Raw genomic sequence first — 21,164 nt, forward strand, 5'->3', positions numbered from 1 at the left:
GGAAGTCGCAAGGGCTGACAGCACAGCTTTCTACTGGCCCGTGTGATGCAGGACTTCTAAACCGCCATATTTTTAAAACCATCCAGGGCTTTCACTGGAACCCCAAACTGAGGTATGTACCTGAGGAAGCAAGGGGCCCCCAGAGCTTAAATCAATGCTGATTATCTCCAGAGATCTGCTTCAAATTATTATTATTTTATTTATTTTAAAGCATAACCGTAAGGATGACTCCATGAAAGGCTACAAAAATACCTGTGGAACTCGTATATTTAAATATCGGAAGACTTCTACAGCAGCCAAGTATATCGTATTTTAAAGCGATATGAAATTCTATTTTAAACGCGTGATTTTTACTTGAGTTGTTTGGCATTGTCACCCCATCAGAGCCAGAAGGATTAGAAAATCATAGCTCTGCCCGAAAGGGGTTAGAAGCGGTCTCGTGGAAAAACAGAGTTCCACACTTTTCTTTAGGACAAGCAATTTGTCTAGAGACTTTTATTGCAACAGCTGTAGCAAGAGTATCATTCACAAATCAAGACATGCGTCTGATCCAAAAAATTAAACTTAACTATAGGCTCCAAGTAAACTCTTCTATAAAATTTAAAAAAGTGGCATGCATTTTCACAATGGCAGCACTTATGACTTCATTAGATACCTTACTTCCTTATCGTGTTTTTCTTGCAGTTACTGATTAAATATTTTGCTATATTTTAACTAGCTGAGCAGGAAAAAGCAAAAATATAATGAGTAGCACACCTCTCTCCCACTTCTCCTCCCCCAAAAAAACTCACAGCTGCATTCCTCCCCTCGCATAACTCTTCAAGGGGGGGCTAATAGATAAGAGGAAGCGAGATTACTACCCAACAAAGGAATAACAGATTCAGCGTTTTAATAAGGTGAAAGAAAGTTCAAAGAAGAAAAATAATTTAAAAAAATAAACTTCATTACACACCATTTACTGCTACCCATAATATACCAATATATAGCATGACATTTCTTTCCAGCTCATCGAAAAACAAGAGACTTGTTACAGTTATACATAGAAAATAATGTGAAAATAGAGGCTCTGGCTAAATTGATATCAAAACTATTGTTACCATGTGAAGATCGAAGGAAATAGGAATTGTTTATGGAAAGGTTTAGTTCAGGGGTGGGCAACTCCAGTCCTCAAGAGCCACGAACAGGCCAGGTTCTGGATATCCCTGCTTCAGCACAGGTGGCTCAATTGGTGGTTCAATCATTTACTGCACCAACTGTGCTGAAGCAGGGATATCCTTAAAACCTGACCTGTTCGTGGCCTTTGAGGACTGGAGTTACTCCCACCCAGGTTTAGTGCATTACAGGGAAAAATAATAATTCTTCACTATAAGTTTCATGCGACGTTACTATATATGTAAAAACTCACTTTGCAGTTGACACAAAGTCATTCAGTTCCCCACCACCTTCCTCCAAAGCTTCCAACGTCCTAGCTTCTCCAGTGGATTGCAGGCCAATAACCACACACTGAGCCACAGAAGAAAAAAAAAGAGAGACAAAGTGTTTTGTATACAGAACATGTGTTTAGTCATCACACCGCAGCACTGCATTAAAACGCCTACTTAATCCGATCTGAACAGTTAGATCACTGAATACAAATTTACAAGTCATTATTGATAAATGTGAAAATACAAATGCTAGCAGTTTGACTTGTAACTACATCATTGACAGGACAGCCACGTTAGTTGATGCCCGCAATGCATCCTTCCACTAAGCCCAATACAAAGGGAGCTCCCAAATTCACAGCAAAAGGTCTGTGGCTACGTGTAAGGCCGAGTCCATGGTCCCTGCTGGTGTGCTGAGGCCTTGCGGTTGCTTACCGCAAGCGCTCTCAGCAGCCGTCAGGGGGCGGTCCAGGGGCGGTCGCGTCACTGGCTGAGGGCGGGCCAGTGACGTCACGGAGCTGGTTCGACCTCATTGGGCGAACCGCTCACGTGACCGGCCTGTCTCGCCGGCAAGCGGGGGAATTTTAAATTCCCCCAAGACCTGCGCTTCCGCAAGCGCAGGTGAGCCCCTACTAAAGCCGCTCTAATTGCGACTGTAGGGGCTCAGTGCTGAGCGGGAGCGCGCGTCAGCACGCTTCCGCAAGCACGCAGCAAACATGTCCGGGGCCTAAGGGTGAAAGGTATAAGAGAGACAAATTGTGACCAACTCATTTGCATATTTTCTTTACATAAAGTAAACCATCTCATCCAACCCAGACACTACCCAACCAAAATAGTCAAATTTAAAAAATGGGCATGTTTTAGAACAGGGTAGCATTGACAATAAAACAGCAGCAAATTATCCAGACAATATTTTCTACCTAGTGCGATCTTTGTACGATGCAACCGCTATAGAAAGGATTTTAATAAACTATTTTTCAGGGACATTAAAGCCACTTGAACCAGAAATAAAACAATGCTTTGCAATGTGTCAGCACTTTTACACAGGTTCTGCGAGCTGCCCAGAGGACCCTGTAATGGGTTACAGGTAGAGCCGGGCGATTTTTGGATCCACAGTGGATTTGCCGGTTTCTTTTTGTTCGCGTATTTCAGCAAATCAATTTCAAATAAGGCGATACACTTCGCTGATTGATTTGTAGAATCCGCCAACAGATTGCTGAATCCGCGGATAGGAAACTACAAATCCGTCCACGGGTTGTGGCCAATGGCGGATGTTTGACGAATCTGTCCGGATTGAAACCGCCCAAATCAGTTTGCGGATTTTACACCGCAAAATGGATTTTTGGGGGTAACATCAGCGAACGGCCCATCTCTAGTTAGACACCACGGTAAGCAAACGAACACAATCCATCAAATCGGACATGCACAAAAACAGAAACAAGTGCACGGAACCCTTACTTTGCCATTCTTTATTTCCTCTCGGGCAAGCTGGACCACTCGTCTGACTTTGGATGCTATGCAGAGGTATTTGAAAAATCTCTGGTGAGCAGACCAGAACTGACCCCACATGGACTTCTTCATTCGCTGTTCGGCATCTATCAGGTCAGCAGCTTGTTGGAACCTCTCTCTGGCCAACACCCACTTGTGAAAAAAATAAAAACACATTGTCACTAAGCAGTACCACTTTTATTAAATGCCATATCTTGCCTCTGGAGAACTATGCAACGATCAAATAGTCACAACAATCCACTGTACAACATCGTAAGTTTAAAGGTCAGTCAACAGGACCCCCAACAAATCTTAAGACTATTAAAAAAAAAAGCATGTATCAGATGTAATGGTTTCTTACCAACTTTACAGACTTGTTGTACATTTTGACATAGATGTGAGACAGAGGAACTTCTTCAATTTTGAAAGTCACGCCGGTGAAGCTCAACTGTCTTGCAATATACATCCCTCTTAATTTCATATCCATGGCTACGATTTCCATAGCACCCACACCTCTAAAATTAAAAAGAAGCAACGGGTTATAAACTGGCCATCTACAACATGAGGTGCTGAGAAACCAGTGTCAAAACAAAATGTATAACCAGCACCTTTTCACAGTGCAATATATTATATATAACAACGTTACCTTCTTTCAACTGCCTGGATAAAGTCGTTGAACTCTCTGAATGGGGTGCCTTCTCCCCATATTCCCAAACGGCTCATATAAGCCATGTTTCTTGGTTCAGAGGCACCTGGAAAGAAGATACACTTTACAATGCACTGTTGGGCAAGAACACAATGTAACTGTACTGTATATAGATATACATACCTGTGGCACTGGCATACACAACTCTGGCTTTTGGCAGCTTGTTCTGAAGTTCTAACACCGCTAAACCAGTCTTCGTAGGTTTTGAAGAACCGACAGGACACAGATTCTTAGCTTTGTGACACTCGTCAAATACAATCTGAGGTAGGCCGAGTTAAAGAGTGTGGAAGAAACTGAATGGTTAAAATAAACCCTTTTGTAGCAATACACTGGAGAGAAAAATGTATTCAAACTGCAAAATTAGCTGCACTAAATCACACCATGAACAGATTTGCCAGATAAAAAGCACATGTTTTTCTAACATTAACCCTAGAATCTCAAATTCACCTTCCTGGAAAAGGTGGTGGATTTGTGCAATAGTCGCCAAACAGAGGTCTAATACAGCAAGGGAATTTAAACATGCTTCGGATAGACAGAAGGCTATACTAAATAGGAAAGACAAGGATTAATTAAGGTCTGAGGTGTTACAGCAGGTAGAAAAATAGGCAGACTAGGGTTTTTTTTTTTTAAATCTGGCATCACATTCTATGTTCCACTTGCAATTGAAGTAAGGGAAGGAACGACGCAACGGGCTCCCGATTTCTTGTGATGCCAAACCAACATATTGAAAAGGATACGACACCATCGAATTCATCTCCGCACCAATGAAGAAGCTGCTTTAAGCGGGTTTTGTATTTTCCCCCTGACTGGCTCTCACCGATTAGTGACGAGTAGGTAGCGAATATGACTCCTTTCTTCACACTCCCATTATGTTTGGAAGAAATTTTCCCATATTTGAACTGCAGAGGGTGGGGGGAGAAGCACAAAGCAGTCTCATTATGTACAGAAAAATGGAATGATACAAAGAAATAAATAGTGCTATTGTTAGATACTTAAAGCTGCAGTTCAGTCTTTTTTTTTTTTTTTAACATTTATTTTTTTACTTCAATAGTTTCATGTGTGCAATCTCTAATTAGCTAAAGAACAGTATAGCTGCAGCTCAATTCGTTTTCCATGTATTGATAGGTCGAAATTTGGTGACATATTAAAAGCTGGCATTTGTTTATAATCTGCTTGTCTGTCAGTGGAAGTTCATGAATATTCATGAGCAATCCTGCACAGACTAGTGCTAGAGGGAGGGCAGGGCTGACAAAGGGGTGTGCCAGGGCTTGTGACAGGACATGAAGGGGCAGTGCCTTAGCAAATGGCTGTTAAAATAGAATACAAGAAAATTGGCCTTTCAAATTTGTTGTTTTTTAAACAGAAAATGCTAAAAGTATTTTTTCTTACTACAGAACTGATTTATTAAAAAACACACATGCAGGATATTGACTGAACTGCAGCTTTAAATAATGTAGGATCTATTGGCAATGAAGAAACTACTTCGAAATAGATTATACATACAAATTGCTTTTAAACATTTACATATTAAGATTTTACCTTACTTTAACCGATTTATACGTTTCTTTACTTAGTAATTTAAATTCAACATACCTTGTTTAGAGAATGAACCTGAATATTCTTTGCTCCAATATCTCTCAAATCTCTTTCAGCATCGTACTTCAAGTCATTTGAGACACTAAACCTGTCCAATAATAACAAACAATTATTGGAAACAGAATCAGTGTGTTAGTGTTATTTATTTCAGCAATAAAGCTTCTGAAAACAACTTGCTGTACTTAAGAGTATTACCTTAAAAATCCTGTGTGTTTTTCCAATATCACTCGTGTAGTATTGGACAAACCGTACTAATTTTTTACGCGCTTTTATAATGTGTTAAGCTTCCTTGGGTTGCTACAGCGACAATTTAGAAAAAAAAAAAAAACCACAACACTTGCTCTTGAAATAGGATCTTTGCCAAACGATCATGGGAGAACGGATTGATTGGCAGCTTAAATAATTATATTGCCTTTTATTAAAAAAAAAAAAAAAAAAAAAAAAAGGAGTATGGAATTGCAGATTTGTTTTTGTTAAACTGCTAGAGGTACTGCAAGACCCCTTTAACTTAAAGCCAATACAGTTTAACATAAAAGAACCATTCTTAAATGCCGAATATTACCTACTGTGATGGATAAAGGGTAACTGGATTATTTTCTGTACAAAAGATGAAGTATAGAAGATTTGTTAACTTACCATAAAGATCTTTTCCTACTAAGCAAGTAATTTTCAAATATAATTCCAGCTATGGTTCTCCCCTTCCCAACTCCAGCACCATCACCAATCAAAAAGCCGGCTCGTTCGCCATTGGGAAGGTAGGTTTCATGTTGCTAAAACAATAGAAATTATATATATGAAACATTTTTTTAAATCTCAATACACAAATCCACCACAAGAAGTCATTAAAGACGGTGGTAACAGTGATGGGAAGACCACTTGGAAAGCACATCATATGCTACATCTTAATTTGTCCCCAGAACATAGTATCTTTATCACACACAGACACCCTACTATGATAAACATTTTGTATCCAGGTCATGGACCCCATTGAAGAACGAGTAATACAACATGTATACAGAGGCACTACCAATGTGAGTACAAGGGAAGGAGAACCCATTGGTGCAAGCCACCCATCAATGCCTCTATGTTACCTCTAATAAAGGCCTATAGTAGTATAAATGTAGAAGAAAAAAAAAAGATGGCAGCACACAAGTAGTTCTGCAAAAATGCTATGGTTTACTGTATAGTAGTAGGCAGAACTCACAGCATTTCGCAGAACTACGTGTGCCGACATCTTTTTCTCTACATTAATATAGAACAAGCAAAAGTAACTTGTTCAAAGCAGGATTGGCGGAATAGGACGTGGATTGTAAATGACTGAGGTGCAACCTACCTGAGCTGCATAAGTGACTGCTTCTAACTGCAGAGCAGACAACCAGCCGTTATCAACGGTTTCTTCGGGGATAGAGGCCTGGAACCAAACATCAGGGGGTGTTACACTAGACAAAGAGCTGGTTTCTACCACAGGATCAGGATGTCGCAAACCAGCTTTTACTGAAAAGTGGGAAAAAGTGATCATTTAAATACAGCTGTAAAATTGACTTGGATACCATTAACCCTTTTTAAAATCTGATCTCTAATTAACGTCTTCCAACTATGACCTTTGATTGTTTTTATTAACAAGTCTTCCTGTAGCGAGGATCTTCTGTCCTCAAAGTCATAGGTGTAATGAGAACCAGAAAAGCTGCATTTTAAAGAACTATACATTTGTATTTTGTGCTAACTCCTATTAGTGTCAGAGAGGCCTGCAATAAACTACAACCACTCTGTTGCTGACCCCCCCCCCCCCCACGGCATTGACAGGGTTAAATACAAAGAGGCTCTGCGGTCACCAAACTTTTGGTGTATCTTTTCATCACAAGCACCTGTGACGATGTAAAAGCTTATAAACGGCTCTCATCGTAAATCAAGGAGAAAAAATGTGCAATTAAATAAAACCTAAGGACTGAAGATCAACCCCCCCCCCCCCCAAAAAAAAACACTGTAGCGTACGTTTTATTGGCATGTACTCTGCATATGTCTCTGCATGTCCCATTTCATCCTCATCTTCCTCTTCAGGTTCCTCCTCTTCCTTAACGGGGACTTTCTGTAAAACAATGAATCTGGTATTTACAGGGATCCGAAGTCGACGCTTTTAGAAACTAGTCAACACATTTATGGGGGTGTCCGAATGGTAACTAAGAGGTTACACACATTACTTTACCTAGGAAAAATTAGACCTGTAGATCATATGCTTCTATATTTCACACGATTTTCATTTAACAAAACTACAATTTTCTTTTAAAATCAGAATTTAAGATAAAGGGTTTGAACAAATTATACAACTAGAGCTCTGATTATACAAGGGTTCCCTTTTCAGTGCCCTAATGATATACCTGGCACAATGCACCAAGGCACGCCAGAGGCCCTATTGACGTCCCAGGTACATCACGGCAAAATGCCTTGCGCAGCCCCTCCACTACCGTATCTGGCAGCAGTCACATGATTGCTACGGAAGTGATCACATGACTCAATGCCAGATGTTCAGTGGCACTCTGATGCCCCCAGGCATCCAGCACTGAAAAGGGTAATAACTGTATAAACCAATACTCTTGTTTAAATACCGAACACATACTGCCCACATTCTCAGTCGTCCGAAACTATGTGCACTTACATTGGTAGGAGAAAAACTTCTCATCTTGATATCATCATTGATCCATATCCGTGTTACTTCCTTGTTAGTAATGTCTTTTTTTGCTCCATTGAGTAAGTCAGCTATAAAAGAAAACGATAGATGTTTTACCATTAAGGAATGTACAAAATCAATCCAACACTGGAAGAAAATCGAATGCAAGTTAAATAATAATAAAAAATATATATAATACACCATTATACCACCCAGATGCAAAACTATAATATTTAAAGCAGTTGTCCATGTAAACATTATCCAGATTTGCTGAGTGTAAGAAACTTTATATAATAATGATGGTTTAAAATGAAATTACCACAACAGTATGTCAAGCTCTGCCTTGTAGTAACAATTACTTGATCACCCAGCCTATCAAAGAAATTGTAAAGTCTGCAAAAATGTAGACACTTTCTTCAATTAAAAAAAACGCTTTTATTTATATTTTCGGAAACCCAATCTTTATTTTATTATGAGAACCGTCTGTATTTTCCTCTTGAACAGATCCAGGTGGAAGAAAAACAGAAATCTGGGGCCTGGATGAAGTGGCCTTCATGTAGCAAATTGACCAAGACCTGCTTCACAACCAAAACTAGTTCAATGCAAGCGTCGAAGGAGTCACATTGGAAAATTTCCCAGTAAATCGGTGATGTATGGACGGCATCTTTAAAATTCTGCAGAAACATACTTAAAACCTGAACAGTGCACACTTAACTAGCTCCAGTGACGTGCATATGCTTACTCAAAAAAAGTGTGAATATTTCCCAGACTGGAAGACAGAAAGCAGCCATGTGCAGTGTTTAAAAGACGAAAACCAACCTCTGACCTTACCTGGTTTGGTGGCGCATACCACCTTTGGAGAGTATACAATAAATTCTGTAAGAAAGGTAACATGTATAGGCTTTTTTAAAGATGTTTGCACTAATAGGCATATGATATACTATTACTTTAAGATTGTAGCACCCTGACCACAAAATACCAAAAAATAAAAAAAGGACGCCTTAGTATTACTAGAAACTGCTATTCATGTACCGGTAGTAAACTCCTATTAGGATGTCTATTGCAACACACCCACAATAGCATGTGGATATATAATCCGGATTATGTCAGACATGACCAGACAAAAAGTAGTATTGGGATAAAAGTTACTCCAATTATCAGGATGCGCTTCTTTGGCTTTTAAAGTAAAATGATCAGAGCAAGGGAGATATTCACAATCTTTGGTGTTTTGCATCTAAAGTGGTTATCCAATGAGATTGTTAACAGAGGCAGATGTAATTACAAATAAAGCCACTTAATCTTTAACCTGCTAGTGGGGTCAGACACATTACAGGCCCCTCCTAAGGAAAAAGGGATTACAAAAACAGCCATTTTTACACCAGGCCGGGGGTTGTACTTACTGGCAGCTGTTGCCACTGGCTGAGCAATGTTGGAAGGTGGTTTCAGTTTCATCAGCTTATTCAGACTACTGTTCTTCAGTAAATCCTTCAGCTGAATCTGTTCCTTGGCAGGTACAGTCGTCACCGTGTTCTGTACTACAGGTGAGGCTGTGGATGGTCTTGTCATAGCGTTGGTCTGAATGATTTTTGCTACTGTGATGGTCTGGCGAGAAGTGGTAACAGGTGTTGTTTTTGTCATCACTACAGTGTTACCTAGAGTTGGTAACTGGTTGATTTGATTCAGTACAAATGTTGTGGTTGATGGAGGCTGCAATGGGAAGAATTAAGATGACGTTAAGCGAAAGTCCCTTCAAAGAGCCGAACGAGTCCTAATATATTATACATGTTAAAGCAACAACCCTGCAGCGTACCCCATTTGTGGTCCCCTGACATCCAGGGATACCCCCCCCCCCCCCGGTGTGCCAGAGATATGTCGGTTTTTTATATTGGTATTGGCACAAATCGCTACACATATGGTGCTACAAACATGGCTGCCAAGGTCACCAGTAAAAACCCTACTATGTCATTGCCTTTTCTACTGGTGAGCCCTGATCTAGTTTGCCCACTGAACCCTGGAGACATCAGGGAGACAACGAATAACTACGGTGGATCCACTTTAGATACGACTGCTCCTTTAAAGAGGTTAAATATGGGTATGGGGTGGCCAAATCCAGTCCACGGGTATTAAGTATCTCCCTGCTTCAGTACAGATGACTCAGTTGTTGACTTAGACACCTGTGCTGAACCAGGGATATTCTTAATACGTGCCCTGCTGGTGGCCCTTTAAGACTGGAGTTAGCTGTCCCTGATATAGTTAATACCCACTAGTATTTTCAAATATTTTGTAACGTTTGTCAACTTAATAAACACACTGGAGGGGATTGGTTTCCTCTGGCTAATCCGTTTTGAGCAATGTCACTTTGTTCATGAAGAGTTTGCAGAGGCAATGCGCCTTCCCTTTAATGGCTCTCCAATAAGGACAGGGCAGGACATGAGTAGAGGAAACATTAAAATTACAACACTCAACCCCCCCACCCCCCAAAAGTTGAAAAAAGTGCTTAATTTCCAAATGAACAAATACATTTATTTAAGGACGCCAATTTGATTGTTAAATGCTTTACAAAACGTTGGTCTTTGGTTGGCTATCACGGACTGTATCTTTAACTGAAGTATTATGGGGAACATGCATAACTGCCGGGCAGGTCATCATTCAAGTCAATGGCAGTGAACACAAGAACGTGTGCTATATAATTGGAACTAGTGGCATACCGGAGCAGAACCGCACTACTTTCATCTACAGGGACCCTTGGTTCAGAACAGGTAAAAAAAGATCAATTGTTTTATTTTAGGGTTTGGTGCTTTAAACAGGTCACTGAGGGGAAGGCAGAGGAATGTGTTACATGTCCTTTTGGCCGAGAAGTTCATTAACTTGCTAGGTACAATGCATAACAAGTTACTGGTACCCAACATATAAAACCAGTTCCTGGGCTGGGCTGCCAATCAAATCACTTCGCTCAATGCCACATTAGTTTTGCCTATATCACATCTCAAAATAAACTTCACACAGTTATGCACACACTCAGGCAGGCAGCCTTTGAGGGGGAGGACTGGCAAGAATAGGCAATCTAAACATGGTAACAGTTCAAATTCTGTACCGAGAACACTGATTAAACAAATGTCATGTCTTACCCTGACATTTAATAGTGTTGGGGTAGGTACAGCCACTGCTTGTTGTTTGATAGAAACTGCTGCTTCAGTCTCTTTGCCTAAATCTAAAGCACTAGTTGGCACTGACTGGAAAGAAAGAAAGGAAAGATGGGTCTTTTCTACTGGATGTACAACTTAGAGTTCATGAACATTTACTACTCTGAAAAATCAGTCAGCGCACCATCCTCAAAATATTTTAAAAAGTGAAAGTGTCAATTACAGCTACTTAGTCAATATGTAACCAACACATATTGATAGCATTTATAAGATTCTGAAGCCTATCCACCACAATGTACAATGCTACAAATGGGTTAAATGTAAAATATGGAGGAACAGCAAAGCACAAGAAACCAAACACTTCCCCTTTGTCATAGTATATATTCTAACTAAATGAATATTTAGACTAGATTTCTAATAAGCCAAACACAGCTGCTAAAAATATAATCTGCAAATTAACACTGCAGTAAGGAAGGTTACTGCATTAAAACTCTTCAACTTTCACATTACAAAGACATTTTACTTACCTGCTGAATGGCTGGAACTGGCGCTGGGGCAATGAGGCCAATATCCAAAGAATCGCTGTCGAACAGATCATTGGGACTGATCCCGCACTCACTCAGAGCAGCAAGCAACAGATCTTGCCCTGGATCCATCATCTTAAAAATAATAACAAATGCAATAAATAATTAAATATATATTCATATATATTCAAAATGTCAAAGGAGAAACTAAGAGCACATATTCATGAATTCTCATGTGAAAGTGAGGGCGGTATGATAATGCAAGTGCTCTCCTACCGAAATATGGCAAATACCGAGAAGAGTAGAACATGAAATGCAACATACCCGTTTCACTAAATTGTTATTGGTGGAAATACCACGGAACAAAAGGTTTTCCCATGGATAACAAGTGTGTTTGCCTCAGAGCCAAACTGGAGCATTGTGACCTCACCTAAATCAACTTTATCTACAAACCTTTCACATTGTAATGAGAAAGCCCTTATGGTGATCAGTGTTAAGTACAGGTTAAGTCCTTTCAACCATTTTAGTTAGGGAAACAGAGTGGCAGTTGTCTTTAGAGTGATTCTTTTTGTCATTGGAAACTAAAAGATGTATGCAATGAAATATTACAAAAGAAACTCTTTATGAAAAAGAGATGATTAGCCTTCAAATCATACGCAAGTGGTTTCTGCAGGGCCATATGTTTAAAAGTTACCTAATGAAAAGAAAAATCCAGTGCACCATGTTGTAACAAAGAAGAAAAAAGTTAGAAGCGCAGTCAATATGGGGTTGTGGTCAAACTCTATATCTGGTTCATGTCACATGTTTTTTGTTTTTGTTTTTATTTTTTTACAACTCTTGCTTATTGCCCATATTCGTAGTAACATCCCATTTGGCGCTTTTTTATTTTTTGTTTTTTCCACCATGTTGTAAGACTGTTAGTGTACTGTAAAGAAAAATTGTGCCCATTCATTTCTCCAGAACGTAATATATTCAGTTAAGTACTTTTTTGCTAATGCAAAGTCTCAGACACACTATTTCTTTCCCCCAATAATATTGCAGAAAAAATAAATTATTCAATTAAACATACTTTACAAAATTATGGTTGCTACATAAAAGTTGGAATTAGCCAACATGTGCAAGTTTTCTGCACGTGAAAGTCACATATGACAAAATCATACAGGCCATACCAACTTGGTCTCAACCATACAACGGAGACAAGGAATCTACTTGCAGATGAAAAGGACATATGAAGGTGAGGAACACTCCTCATATGTCATGGTCAGTGCCTTAAAGTATTACTATCACACACACACAAATAAGTACTGTATAAAGCGAGATTTTTCCCCCAGAGAATACTGTACTCATTATGCCTTTTCAACTTGTAATACATTTAAACTACAGGCATTACATGGGACAAAAAACAATATTTAGCTCAAAATAATCAAAACTTCAAATCACAAACTGTGATAGATACATACTTGACAGCATGCTACAATAAAAGGCTCAACTTTAAAAGGTATTACTGGACTAACATTTCATACAACATATAATTGGTTTAGAAAACTTTGAATAATCTATATTTACAACATTCCCAGCAATCTACTGAGGTTCCCAAATACGTACAGGTTCCTCAAAATGTATCCATTCAACTAATATGATGCATGTTGAACGAAACAAAAAACACCTGTACATATAAATTGTGACAAAATTCAGTTACCAGCAATGATAAAACGGTGTGCTTACACGTTCCAAGGAAAATGTGGAAAACTGAACACGTGTTTGTTAATCATGGAACCAACCGAGCTGCATATAATCAGCCTTCATGGCCAGGGCACCATGTGTACAAATGGGGTCTGTTTGAGGCAACCTTAGTGTCCTAAAATAATTGTAAAGAGCGATCACACTACCCCCCGCCCCCCAAACATGTCCAGCAACACAAATGCCCCTGAAACTCCTAACCTCCCCCTTACCTTACCACGTGTTCAGAATATAAACTTCCGGGTTGCGATAGAGCAAGATGACTAATCTAATGCCCAGGAGATAAAATAATAATAAAATAATAATATCTATGGGCAGTGTTGTACGGCCCTCGTGGAACTTAGAATGCAAGATGTTACCAACATGCAAATACAGCAACAATAAATGCCCGTTCTCCCAGCAGTGACTAGCGGCCCCTTCCCGCAGGGTGCAGCCGCAGATAGGACGGGGGGGTATTATTATTACGGAGGGATCCCGGGCCATCACTCTGCCCCACTCCTCCATCATAAACAAGGCCCCGTGTAAACGGCACCCCCAGCACCCCAATAAACATGGCCCAGGGTCACCCCTTATAACCGTGACCCCGTAACAACCGAACACCCCCCCACCCTACTCCCCCATACACAAGGCCTCGGTGACGACCCCCTCCCCCCCCCCGACAATGGAAGGGCCGCCTTGGTGTGAGGGAGAAGCGCGGTGTTCGGGCCCCTGTGAGTTAAGTACAAGGCCTCGCGCGGTGTGACCCGAGCCTCGCCTGGATCCCCTCCCTCCGTCACTCACTCTGTCGGTTCCGGAGCCGTCTCCCGGTCCCCTCGCGCCTCACTCGGTAGGGGTAGGTTTGAAGCTGCTGCTTCTTGCTGGGACCCGACGCTTTCTACCTCACCGCCGCCATCTTTACCGGGGAAACACCACAGCGCAGCACCACGTGACCCGCGCCCAGCCAGCTCCGCGGGCCTCCCCTCCGCCGCAGACACGTCCGGCCTCTCTCCGGGAACCTCCCCCACAGAAACCATCTTCGGGCACCCGGTTGCTGTTCTTTTTTTTTTCCTCTTGATAATTGTTATTTTAATTTTTTTTCGGTTATAGGGAGCGGGCGGCGGTTTAGAGTCACGTGACGCGGGGACGAGCAGCCCCTCCTCCTGCGACGCTGGAAGTGACGTCGATAGGACGCATGGGGGGGAGGGGAGGAAGGGGCATGTCCTGACTTCTGCGCCATCTTGAGAAGGTCATGTCCAATGGAGCGCTGGGTTTGGACACGCACGCAGTTCACGTGACTGGAGGGGGAGCACGTGCTTGGGCATTTACATAGGGGAGCATCATTGTCACCTGATGTGAATGGGGAGAACTTTCTCCTGAATGTGTTATGCTGCTGCAACTCTGCTGAATTCTTTGTTTCCTGTCTTGCAGCTATGAACCATGCATCAGTAACATGTATAATATGTGCAAAGAGTGACACTGAGTTGGTATCTTTAAATATGGCAGCCAAGCAAAGAGATGTCAGATCTGTGGTTATTTATTTTATTTATTTATTTATAAAATGTGCTACCAGGAAGTAATGCATTGAGAGTTACCTCTCGTTTTCAAGTATGTCCTGGGCACAGTTATAATGACGGATACATGGTTACAAATACAGTTACATAAATGAACAGGGTATACATTATATATACAAGACATTGCATGCACAGTTAGAGATAATATATATTATAGGCGTATGTAACAGACCAGATTAAAATGTGAGACAGCTTTAGTTTTGAAAGAATTTAGACTGGTGGCGGCTGTGAAAGTCTCCGGTAGAATGTTCCAGTTTTGGGGTGTATGGTAAGGGAAGGAGGAGCGGCCGGATACTTTGCTGAACCTGTGTTGATGTTGCACTGTATGTGGTATTTGGAGTGGGGTTTTTTTTTTTTTGCTATAAATTGAGTTACGCCAGATCTTTTAAGACCTGATTTTAAAAAAACAAGAACAAAATGTAATACCTGCAGCTCAAAACTTTCCATGTACATGCATATATTTTTAACCTTTCTACTGCCAGAGGGGTAGCTGGCACATGGGGTTATCCCTACTTATGAACCCCAAAGTCACCCTGGCTTTTTAGTGTTGTCATTTTTTGCACTGCTTGGTATATAAAACAACAATGCAAGATGCTATGTTCAAGACCCTTCTAACTACATTTTGGTGATAAATTTATAACGGGCATAAAGACCCTCTATTCACATCCCTAAGATCTAATCTGTGCACTTGGATATTGTGCTGATCCTATACTATAGGTAATGGAACATGACAGAGGTGCCCACTTTCTCTGTTAATGTTTGATTTATCAATTAAAGCACTAGCAAACTATGTTAGATCAAATCCAGATATTTTTGGATTCTTCATTGGCAATTCAGAATACAACATTTCACTTTTCGACGATTATATTATCCTAACCTTGATCAAACCCTTAATTACTTTCCCCAATTTATCTCAAAATTAGGTACATTTGGTAAGCACTCACATTTTATTATCAACAATTCAAAATCTATACCACTTGACCTTAATCTACCCTAACATATAGCTAAACGTCTACCAAATAAATGTTGACTTAAAATGGGACACAAACCATATTAAATGTCTTGGGGACAATATCACTTCATTATCTGATTCACTTTACAAAGCCAATTACCCAACTCTTTCAGGAAATATTGGAAGGAGGTGAAAATACAAAAGGAATTCCATTAATTCATTTAGGGCCACAACAAAAACCTTATACTGTATATATAGTACAACCTTACAAAGGCCTCAAGATAAACAAGGATCAGCAATTCCAAACATCTCCAAATATTATAAAGCAGCCCCACCTTGGACAATTAATATGTATGTTTGTATATCTTTATTTGTATAGCGCCATTCGTGTAAATAGTACTTTACAGCAGTAATACACGACATAAAAATGGGAGACACAATAGGAATAAAAAGGAATCCCTGCCTCGGAGCATACAATCTAAGTGGTAAATTGGGAAAACTTACAGAGATAGTAGGACGGTGTAATGGTAAGTGCATCTGCAAGGGGTCATGGGGAATGCATATGAGATGTTGTACACCTCATAACGGGGTTACCCCTCTAAATGTCGTGCTCTGATGTTTATCTGTAAATAAAGTACTAATTAAATTCATGTAAGATGCTTCTGACCCTTATGTGCGTCGGAGACACTGTTGAATGTGGCTTGACGTGTTTCTATGGCAGTGAAGCGGTCCCTGTCTATATCTCCAACACCAACAATACAGCAAGATAAGAATAGACGTGAGTGCACCTTAAAAGCTTTGGAGATTGTACACTAGGCGAAAGAAGATGACATTGAGGCTACAATTTGTGACAATTTAGTCTCCACGATGTTTTGTGGCTCTCCAAAGAGTTCAGACTTTTGGCAATTTAAAAAACACAATCTCACCAACCATATATGGCAACTTTGGGATATCAATAGATCAATGTATCTAAATCCCCCTTGTGCCTATTTACAATAACCCAGACTTCCTTCCTGGTTCTATCCAAGGAGCTTTCTCTTATTGGAAAAAGCTCAGTTTTGTTAGAATTTCTTATTTTTTCCTCCGTTGGCTCAGTCAAAACATTTGACTCCATTTACTCACAATTTAATTTATCCAAGTGTGCATTTGTGAGTTTTCTCTAACATAGGCATTTCATGGCCTCTAGGTTACCCAAACGAGCTAACATGACATTTGAATATCTCGGATTACACAATCTTGATGTAAAACCGGTCACCACAGCTGTTTTTTTCCAATTGTTGTTTCCGTCTGGGGTGAGAGAGAGAATTGGGACAGGTGCTCGATTTAGAAGACTGGTCTGAAATTTGGGAGGCTGTACTCATTGCACTTCAATGGAAGAAAACTCATACAAAATTATGCATCTGCGGTACCTTACCCCTCCCCCCCCCCCAGCAAAGTTACACAGGATATAACCATCCTGCTCTTAGCTATGTGGGCGACATTGCAACCAAATCGGTTCAATATTACACATCTGCTGCTCCTGCCCCTAAATGATCCCAATATGTGACACAATACTCAATCTAATTGCTCAGCTTGGTAAGGTTGCTGTTCTTAGAGAACCTTGGGTTGCGAGATGATAGGAAGATATGGATTACAGCTTCGTATGTTGGCAATTTTCTTTTTAAACCAGATAGAATATACAATTGGGTATTTGACATTAGGTTGGTTTAGATCACAGTAAGTCGCCCATGGATCCCAGATCCCTTGGGATCCAGTGTATCTGCCAGCAGGCTCGTTAGTTTTTCCAAGGCCATATCATTAATTTTTTTTTGACTGTCCTAACCATTGGAGGGTCTATCTGTCTCTAGTGGCTCGCCATCATAAATGTAGCTGCCGATAGAATATGAGTAATCAATATATCTAAGTTTCTATCTAAGTCTTCGTTGGGCATGTGTATCAACACTGACTATATTCCAGGGTGGGTTGCAGGCCTGTGATTTGGGTTATTAACCTTTTGATTTTTCCCCAGAACAACGTGATCTTGGGAAATAACCACCAAATGTGTTTAAATGGGCCATTTTGTTCACAGATATACCAGCATGGGGTTGGGGGTCGTTGGGAAGGAGTGCTGGGGTGTAATACCACCTGTGGAGGACTTCGATACTAATTTCCCATACTGCTGAGCCTCTGGAGGACCTAGCAACTCTGTCTTAAGTGCCCAGAGCTAGTCCCATAGCTCTATCCCAATCAAGGATAGTTTTATTTGTTTGCTCTTTATTTTGTGGTAATAAAATTTGGTTACATTGTGCTATCATCCTTTTATGATACTCGGTTTTGGAACAAAGGTCTTCAAATATTGTTTGGGGCCTGCAAATTTCTTTCATTAGCTGGATTGATGAGATAAGTGTCTCACTTGGAGGTACTGATATCGTGGCTTGTGTGGTATGTTATGTTTGTTGTGGATCTCCCCTACTTTAGTCAGGCCTTCCTCCCTCCAGGGAGGAGACACATTTATATCGGCAAACTGCGTCCCCAAATCTTTAGCGGGTGTTCTATAACGGGGTCCGTTTTAATCTGTGGAGCTCTGGCCTCCTTTTTCAGCCATAGCAGTGTTGACATATCTGTTACCTATTCCTCTGCCTTTTCTATATCCACCCATGGTTTTGTGCCTTTCAGCAGTGACCAGTACTGTAGATCAATGGGCTCAGCCTGGCCACCTCACAGTATCGTATCCCGTTCGGTTGGGCCAGCCCCCCCCCCCCCCCCTGAGGACGTTGGTAGAGTCATAGTGCTCTTCTAGGCTTTTTGCCCCTCCATATAAAATACATTACGTCTTTCTTCAGATCTCTAATGTGGGGTAAAGGTACCATGACTGGGAGAACCTGGAAGAGGTACAGAAGTACAGGTACATACGGACAAACCTCAAATCTGGCAACCATTCCTTGCTAGATTTGATTCTATCCTCTTGTCCCATCAGAATCCAATCCTCTGGTATCCTACCTGACATTTTCAGTGACAATGCAATAGTGTACTGTGTAAGGAAAATCAAACCACCCATGTCCAGACCTAAAGTTCTCCTCACTAGAACATTTAGAAACTTTAACCCACAGCTATTTCAGGCTAATCTTACCAACTGCCCTTGGTACAGAATCAACGTGACCCTGATTCTGCGCTTGTTTCTTTCCAAACAGAGTTCTTAAGGGGCACTTAGGGGCAGATATTCATTTGTCGCTCAGGTTTTGAAGTACGACGTCATGCTTAGTCTTGTCGCGTCCGACATGAGCGCCTGAACGTATTGATGTGACTCACGTGTGTGTAAGTTTTAGTTAAGGAAAGTTATGAGTAGATTTAGATATTGAAGAGGAGTTTAAACGTCGTTGGTAAAGTTTTTTTTTTAACTCTGTCATAAAACTGTCAATCTAACATCTGACAAATGACGGGGGTAGGCTTATGTTGTTTCCATGAGGAAAGAATGTATTTAAGTCTTAGCAAAGTTTATGAAAAGCAGCTCGCAATAGAAGTGTGTTTGGACCAAACACGTGAGTCTCAATTCTGCACTAGTGACCTCTCTGGGATAAAATATGACATTTGGTAATGTACTGCAGCGGTGCGCAAACGTTTTGAGCTGCGCCCCCTTCCTGGGGCGGGTGCAATACATAATTTTGTTCTGTTAAAGGTAACATCTAGGGTTGCCAGACGGCTTCTCCAAAAATACTGGACACAATGGTGAAAGGTGTGACACGCTCGAGAGACACACACACCCCTCTCACATCTCTCTGCTCCATGTGGTTTCCTCTCCTTGGCCCCACCCCAAGGCTCCTGACACCTCCTGCTGATTAGCTGCATTGCTCAGCAGCAGCCAATCAGGATGGAGGAATTTGCCCAGCCCCCTAGCAAAAGCCCTACTCTCTCCCTGCTCTGGGAAATCCTGCGGCCCCCCAAGCCGGTCAGGTCACTATGCCCAGAGAGGTAATACCGGTATACACATACACGCCCAGAGAGGTAATACCGGTATACACATACACGCCCAGAGAGGTAATACCGGTATACACATACACGCCCAGAGAGGTAATACCGGTATACACATACACGCCCAGAGAGGTAATACCGGTATACACATACACGCCCAGAGAGGTAATACCGGTATACACATACACGCCCAGAGAGGTAATACCGGTATACACATACGCGCCCAGAGAGGTAATACCGGTATACACATACACGCCCAGAGAGGTAATACCGGTATACACATACACACCAAGAGAGGTGATACCGGTATAAACATACATGTGCAGTATTACCTCTCATTTTTTGCTGGACAGTGTTCAATACTGGACACCTGGCAGCCCTACGTAACATTGCCAGTTTTTTGTTTGTTTTAAAGAAATCACAGCAATGTTTGTATTTATTACAAAGCATAACATTATTTTCCTGTGCATTTAAATTTGCAGTCCCCCCCTCCCCCCACTTATTCGCGGATTTCCCATTAGGGCGGCAGAATTTGGCGGCGGTGACAAATGTCCCTTTTTTTCCCATATACAGAGGCCCCACTCACTTCCCCACTGATTGCCGGGGGAGAGCTTGGGGCCTGTAAAGGTCTCTTAACTTCTCCTTCAAGCTGCCACCTGATGCTGCGACGTCACATGATGATACGTTACATGGCATCGCATTGCCAAGGTAAGAGAGCTGGAGGAGGAGGCGCTGTGGGAGGCACCAAAGTAAGTGCCTACGGGTGGCGGATTTTTTAATCTGCCACTGCCCCTACTAGTTTCTTTTTAGCTCAGAGGATCCCCTGCTTCCCGAGATACTTACTGTTGCAGTAAACAGGTTTAAATCTCCCTCCAGGGGAAACAAAATGGCTGCACTAATCTCGTGCCAGTAGGAAGGCGTAACGTCATATTTTGTGGCTTCCTATTGGATGACCATTTAAATCCCCTTTGAAACCAGGAAGTAATACTGGTAACGTCACTTGTAAGTTGTAAGTATCTCAGGAATCGGGATGTTCCAAGAGGTGAAAATAATGTTCAAATCCAGGGACACCTGGTTCCAATGCTGTAAAAACAGAAAAGGGGGTTTAGTTTAAGGGGATTGCTGCTTTAACCAAGAGATGGCAAAACTGTTCCTTCGGAATGAACACTGTGTCACCACTCTCACATAATACAAGCAGCAAGCAGGTACAGTACATATGTGCAACCCCATAAAAACAGCAGGAGGCCGTATAAAGGGCTTATTAATATTCAACTTCGACCTAAAAACATATTTTATATCCTGTATCAGAGTTGCACTTTTTAAGACGTAATCACAACAGTTATAATGATAAAAATAACACAACAGCGATATCCCTGCACTGAAACTCAAGAATCCATCCGTGTAACCAAAGCAATGGAATGCATGCCAAAG

At 41.2% G+C, this 21,164-nt stretch overlaps 1 protein-coding gene across 4 annotated transcripts in view; it reads right to left on the reverse strand.

Annotated features, from left to right (window-relative positions):
• SBNO1 (strawberry notch homolog 1) overlaps positions 1-14,435 on the reverse strand; it is a 31,943-nt gene extending 17,508 nt beyond the window's left edge. The window contains exons 1-16 of one of the 4 annotated variants that reach the window (XM_075568333.1): positions 14,064-14,435; positions 11,547-11,678; positions 11,005-11,109; positions 9,277-9,583; positions 8,708-8,752; positions 7,865-7,965; positions 7,204-7,297; positions 6,545-6,705; positions 5,848-5,981; positions 5,209-5,299; positions 4,353-4,514; positions 3,739-3,874; positions 3,556-3,661; positions 3,271-3,424; positions 2,880-3,062; positions 1,406-1,503 (exon numbers count right to left, since the gene is read on the reverse strand). In XM_075568333.1, coding sequence (XP_075424448.1) covers positions 1,406-1,503; positions 2,880-3,062; positions 3,271-3,424; positions 3,556-3,661; positions 3,739-3,874; positions 4,353-4,514; positions 5,209-5,299; positions 5,848-5,981; positions 6,545-6,705; positions 7,204-7,297; positions 7,865-7,965; positions 8,708-8,752; positions 9,277-9,583; positions 11,005-11,109; positions 11,547-11,678 — 2,009 coding nt within the window. In that variant the 5' untranslated portion in view covers positions 14,064-14,435. The remainder of the gene's footprint in view (positions 1-1,405; positions 1,504-2,879; positions 3,063-3,270; positions 3,425-3,555; positions 3,662-3,738; positions 3,875-4,352; positions 4,515-5,208; positions 5,300-5,847; positions 5,982-6,544; positions 6,706-7,203; positions 7,298-7,864; positions 7,966-8,707; positions 8,753-9,276; positions 9,584-11,004; positions 11,110-11,546; positions 11,679-14,063) is intronic. The other 3 variants (XM_075568334.1, XM_075568335.1, XM_075568336.1) reach the window with 3 other exon arrangements.
• Between the last annotated feature and the right edge of the window lie 6,729 nt (positions 14,436-21,164).

The sequence above is a fragment of the Ascaphus truei genome, chromosome 13 (assembly GCF_040206685.1).
Source record: "Ascaphus truei isolate aAscTru1 chromosome 13, aAscTru1.hap1, whole genome shotgun sequence".
NCBI classification, from domain to species: Eukaryota; Metazoa; Chordata; class Amphibia; order Anura; family Ascaphidae; genus Ascaphus; species Ascaphus truei.